This window comes from Arachis ipaensis, chromosome B06, assembly GCF_000816755.2.
Source record: "Arachis ipaensis cultivar K30076 chromosome B06, Araip1.1, whole genome shotgun sequence".
Lineage (NCBI taxonomy): Eukaryota > Viridiplantae > Streptophyta > Magnoliopsida > Fabales > Fabaceae > Arachis > Arachis ipaensis.
In genome coordinates, this window is record NC_029790.2 from 104,720,112 (window position 1) to 104,726,442 (window position 6,331).

Sequence of the window (6,331 nt, forward strand, 5' to 3'; positions counted from 1 at the left end):
TAAAGGTAATTTGGATATTTTAATTAATTTTATAATGAAATTAATAAATATTTATTTTTGTTGAATATAATTCATCCATCTTTTATAGACACGTTAATTTTATTTTTTTTATAGACACGTTAATTCATCTTTTATGCGTCTAAATCTTTAATGATTGAAAATGGTTATTTACTCTTTAGTATTTTTGTAAATCAATAATGGATGTCATAACTCATAAGGCCAATCAATATTCAAACCCTTTGTCTCAATAGTTAAGACCAGTTCCTTGTTTTTCATGCATATGCCAAGTTATGTGAACGGAAACACACGGCCCTGAACATCGAATTGTTATGTTCAGGCATAGAAGTCTAGAAAGAACTACTTTAATGTTCTGCCCTTTATCCCTGAAAACTTCAAATTGAGAAGCAAACTCCTGCTAACATTTTTGCACTGAAATTCTACGGAGTTGATTATTTATAACATACAATATTCCCATATCCGTATAATTGACACAGTAAAGTGAAAAGTGGCAAAGGGATGGGGAAAAATCATGCTACAAATGCATGTTAATGCCAAGGCCATCATCAATGCTATTTATCTTCTAAATAAAAACCACCTCTCATAAACAACTTTAGGAGAGAACAATAGGTTTGCCACACAGCTGCTCCAACTCAGTTTCTAAAACTTCGTACAAGTTTGCTTTGTTCCGTCTATAAATCCAAACTTTACTCCCTTGATCCCAATCAAACCTTGAGGGGCCACTGCATAAGATATGGATTTTTGTTTAGATAGGTCTTAGAGAGTGTATAAAATGTACAAAGATGTCATTTTGTTTTTATGCTTAGATAGCATAGCAACATTCTAGGAAATTAAGATATCACTTAGCGATGAATGTATTCTGGTGATGATTATAAATGCAGGGAAGGAAGATTCAATAATTGTAAGAAATTATCTCGTATGGAATTCGCTGACTTGATTGCTTCGGAAGTTCGGATACACTATTGGATATGTTAAGATAACACCATTTATACATGTAAACTATGAACAATGAATCTATTCACTAATCTCAGTTTACTTAAGGAACTGTGAATTCTTTATGAAGTTAGATAGATAAACATGTTTAAATGATCTTTGGCATAAACTTTCACTATGTTCCCACACTGTCTAGTATCCAGCTAAGGAGCAATTTAAATAATTGTACAGTGCTTCATGAATCATGAATTGTCCCATCTCTTTGTAAAACATGTTAATATACTTCAATCATGCAGATTTTCCTCAACAAGTGCACCATCATTAACACTTGAGACAATACATTTGGGGAAAAATATTATATTGAATTTTTAAAACCCAATTTCCCAACTAATCACATTTCTTTAGTTCTTTCTCATGTATAAAGACACCAATAGAAATATATGTATGGCAGACGTATTGCAACGCATAACTAACACAGTTTGGTTATATATCTACATGCAATCTATTGTATGAAGACTGATGTAAAGCATAGTAAAACATTCTAAAAGGATTGGAAGTGCACTTGATCGAATACCTTACAGGAGAAGACAACCAAAGTTGCCTATTTGGTGTTTGTTTGTTCAAGACATAGGTGCCCAGATTGCCGAGTTTTACAGTCAAAACATCATTCTGAAATGAGAAGCAATGTCAAATCAATCAACAAAACACCCAAGCAAGAAGCAACTTGTTAGAACAATAGATAGAAATTAATTAGGATCATTAAAATAATAGTACAAAAAATCAATTATTCAGGAAAGACCAAATTGTGTTTTAAGTTTTATCCAACAAAGGGTGTTCATCTCTCATCAAGTTATAAATGAAATAATTCGAAACAATTGCAGTTACACCAAGATAACTATTAAACACTTTAATCTTTTAAATACAGACGACTTCCATGATACTTCTTTTTCATAATCAGTCCCTTATAAATCATTTCAATATAATAAAAAAGCAATACCCACCCCATAGTCTATGTCAAATCCATCAACTTCAACATCATCTCCGTAATCCTGCCAAGCAACAAGAAACCAGAAATAAAATCTTCAGTTGGGACTTTGGATCATATAAAATCGATGTTTTGACATGTTAATGTACCAATTGGAGCTAACATTACTCTCAAATGAAGCACATTAGGCCTAGTTTTATCAAATTTGCAAATTTATTAACATAAAGCAAATGCTAGGGATACCTCAAGTTTCTCCTGTAGGCTATGTATAGTGGAATCAGCAAGATTGTGAAATTCACCCTCCTGCAGTAGAGAACTGCATTCACATTAATCATTAGCAAATTCCATCTCCACCCACTTTTAAGAAAAAAAAAATTAACAAAAAAAAAACTTTACAACCATTTCTTTCAACACTAAAAGATCCCATCTCCATAAATGCTTTCAATTTCAAAAGTAATGTATATTAAAACTAGCTAGAAATTTGAAACAAAAATAACCCCAAACAAACAAACAAAAGTTTCAACTTTGTTTCAATTGTCTCAGGGAATCAAATAGGAAATGACAGGAGCTGAACAAACAGAAAAGGGTGGATGACATACCGGTAATCAATGGCGGCGGGGCCCTGAGATTCATCTAGAAGTTTCGAACTGCGAGAACAGAAGGTTCTGGAAGAAGGTGATAGCGGCGGGGGTGGAAGATGCGCGTTGTGGCACATTTTACCAAAGATTTCTGATGAAGCTTTAACATAGAGAATCCGGAAAGAAGAAGGTGAGAATTGCGAGAAGGACCTAGAGAGACTTGCTCTTGCTCTCTTCAGAAGCAACTTGGTGGCCATATGGCGTCTCAACGGTGAATCTTGTTTTCGCTGTGTTCCCAAATGAATGAAAAAAAATTCCCAAAATGGGCTTCAAGAGCCTAACAGGCCCGAATCGTATCCAATCCCCCCAAAAACTAAGATCCTAACGCCGTCAATCCAGTGAGCAATGAGCCGGAGAGAGCTTAGCGGCAGATTGGCTGTAAGAGGAGGATCTTTTTCCTCGAAAAAAAAAAGGAGGCCAGGAGGGGGCAATTAGTTTTACATACAATTTATCTAAACCTATTACAAATTAAATCAATCAGTTTTACATACAAATACAATTGCATATTTCATATTTGCATCAATTTGTCTCTTGACTCTCTTTTAAACAAGGTTGCGAGAACTAGACCGGTCAATGAATCGGTAAGGTGACTGGTTCACTAGTTCAGTGGTTCAATCAGATTCAACCGGTTTAATTAAATATTAAATAAATTTATTAAAAATTTAATATATAATTTCAAATATTTAAATTCAATGATTTCTAAACTAAAAATTTAAAATTTCACAATTTCACATAATAAATTATTCATAATCTATCATTAAAAGCTCACAAACAACTTCAAACATCAAAGTTTATAACTAAAAAAAATCAAAATACACATGAATGACAAACATATAATATTAGACTCCCAAAAAAACAACACTAACAAACTATTAACTAAACAAAAACGCTATTCATCATAATCATCATTAAGTGTTCCAATATCTCCATTATAAATAAGTAATCTAAAACCACCATCTTCAGAAGTACCATCAAAAGAGGTCGTATTTGAAGACTCAATTACAAATTTACAACACCAAAAAACATTTCAATATATAATTTATTAACTCTCTGAAATAAAAGACTAAACAAACAAGTTTTACGGAAAGAAAAGACCAATAAGCACAATTTCAAATTAAGTTTTCAAGGTTAAGAGTCTCTATAGAAAGAGACATTGTCAAAATCCATATGGATGCAAATATCTGAACAACAGTCCTAGAGAGTAAGCAATCCAGATGCAGGCTAAACAACTCATCCAGGAATTACAATTGTACTGAAGTTTGCTATACCTTACATAGAGAGCACATTTAGAATGCCAATAGTTTATGTATAACATTGTAGCTACAGTAAGTAGTAAACAGAAAAATAATAAACTAATATCAATCAATATACATTCTTTCTAATATTGTTCAGTCTTCTCTAGCTCTGTTTGGTAAACATAACTGCAGCATCAATATAAAGAACAAGCCAATCAACCAAGGAAATTAACTCAGAGAAACAACAATTAACTTAGAAAACAAGAATAGTTAAAAATACCTTCCAGAGCATAGAGCACAGAGGCAAGGGAGAGGGAGCACGATGGACACACGAGACGGAGCGTGGGGAACTGGAGCAGGGAGGGCTGGAGCACGGCAGATCAGGGGCTGTGCGACGGAGGAACGAGGACAAGAGAAATTAATATAGAATAACTATATAAAAATAGAGGAGGTGCTATCTCAAGAACATGAAATTACTGTACAAGAGAAATTAGATGTCACTCAAGAACAAGGAAGGAAACACTCGAGTTTCAAGGGCTGTCTTCAATACTAGTTTTCCTTCCTTCCTTGGAAAGAATCTTATTCATATATAAAAACGTTGATCTGCTATAGTAGAGGGAATTCTTTCCTCATTTTGATCCTCTTAGCCGTTGCATATATCAAGGTTGAGACGGTTGGTAATAAAAGAGGAAACTTCCTTGTTTTTCTTGATAATAATGTGCAGCATCTTTTTTTTATTGTGTTTGATCTGATATTGAAGAGTATTTTCTTAATGTGACTGATTTGCCTAAGATCTTGCTTGTTGGTTGATTTACATTGAATACTTTTCAATTAAGACTTACAATACTCATAACAGAAAGTTAGAAAATAAGACAAATTCAAATGTTGGTCATCATCAAAATTTATTTCAATTCTTGACTCAACATTTTTTTTCTTGATGATATACATTTTAAACTGCACAAAGGGATAAGCTAAGCTAACTTCCCTAAAAGTACAAGAAGCTTTCACTGTCTATGTGCTTTATGATAAACAAATAAACTAGAAAATCAGCACAAGAACAATCTAAGCAAATCCTCCAATAATCAAAGTTCAATCAAAACATATGAAAAGGTCATAAACCAGTTTAATTTCTCCCTCTTTTTGTCATCAAGGGGGAAAACAAAAAGCACCTACACAAGAGAAAGTGTTCTAGCAGACTAGCAGTCCAGAATCAAAAGAAATTAAAAAAAAAAATAGAATATAGAATAACTATATGAAAAAAAAACTCACCTCAAGTNNACCGATAACCGATAGTCAAGCTGACTGTAATTGATGGTCGGATGATCGATTTTCGGTTCGTCCAAGTAGATTGGTTTGGTTTTTACAACAATACTTATAAAGAAGAATAGGAACGGTCAAAAATAGTTCGTGATATTACCCATAAAAAATAAAATATATGTTGTTGAATACCTTAAACATTACACATATATGAAGTTTTTAAATTTTTTTTTTTGCTAATAATAATTTTTGATAGTATAGTTAGCAAATTCTTTTGTTTTTAGAATAATACTATATGATCAGTAAATATTATCATTTTAGGTTAGCACTTGATTAACAATAATTTCTATCCATATTTATCGGAGTTCGCACACAAAAAATATATAGTTTGCACATATATTTATTAGAGTTTGTACACATAAATTAATACAATTTGCATCCACACTTTTCATAATTTTAACCCGAAAATCGAATTCATCCCTAAGATTTTTTTTTTTCATTCAAATTTGTCCATAAGATTCAACTTGGTTTTAAAGTCGACATTTCTTTAATTTTTGGACAAAAATACCCTTGTATAGAAGCACACTTTCTCTCACTTTTTTCATAGATCCACCATTTTCGCCCGCTAAAATTTTTGACAATCTCAAATTCAAACAATTTCAGACAAGAACTGAACATCTATACAAGTAACAAGAAGAATCAGTAACAACAAGAACAACAAAATATTAACAAAGGCCGAAGAAGAAGAACTAGCAACAACAAGAACAATTAACAGAGGTTGAAAAAGAAGAATTAGCAACAATAAGAACAATAATTAACAGAGGCTAAAAAAAATTAGCCACAGATAACAACAAGAATCATCACTAGAGACTCAGAACACAGCAACAAGAGGCTAAAGAATAAAGCCTAAGGAAACACAAATGGGGGCGACCATCGCCGTGAGCATAGCTAAAGGCAACACGAGAAGAGGACGACGAAGACAAGGTGATGAGCACGATGGAGGAAGACCACGACAGGAGAAGAACGTGGCGATCGGCTAGAGAAGAAGCTAAGGGAACGGTCGACATCTCTGCTGTACCCTCCTTCTTTCTCTCTTCCCTCGTCTTTTGATTCTTCATTGCTGTGCAGTCCATCTCTTTCTCAGCCTTTCTCTTCGCTTCTTCCTTCAACAATGACGGCGACGATAGCACCTTGGTTTGCTGACGCTGACTTCTCTTTCCTCCTCCTTCATTTTCTCTTCTCTTCCCCTTCTTCTCTTTCTTCCG

General features: G+C 33.4%; 1 protein-coding gene across 3 annotated transcripts; it reads right to left on the reverse strand.

The window, feature by feature from the left end:
• LOC107604754 (frataxin, mitochondrial) lies at positions 398–6,080 on the reverse strand. Of its 3 annotated transcripts, XM_021104725.1 has the most exons (7): positions 6,062–6,080; positions 4,090–4,174; positions 2,536–2,972; positions 2,180–2,252; positions 1,953–2,000; positions 1,526–1,620; positions 398–740 (listed from the first exon to the last, which is right to left on the reverse strand). In XM_021104725.1, the coding sequence occupies exons 3-7, from the start codon at positions 2,769–2,771 to the stop codon at positions 611–613; spliced, it is 582 nt and encodes a 193-aa protein (XP_020960384.1). In that variant the 5' UTR covers positions 2,772–2,972; positions 4,090–4,174; positions 6,062–6,080; the 3' UTR covers positions 398–610. The 3 variants fall into 3 exon arrangements, with proteins under 3 accessions (XP_020960384.1, XP_016161903.1, XP_020960385.1); XM_016306417.2 differs by lacking the exon at positions 6,062–6,080 and having other exon boundaries at positions 4,090–4,219; XM_021104726.1 differs by lacking the exon at positions 6,062–6,080 and having other exon boundaries at positions 2,536–2,965; positions 4,090–4,218.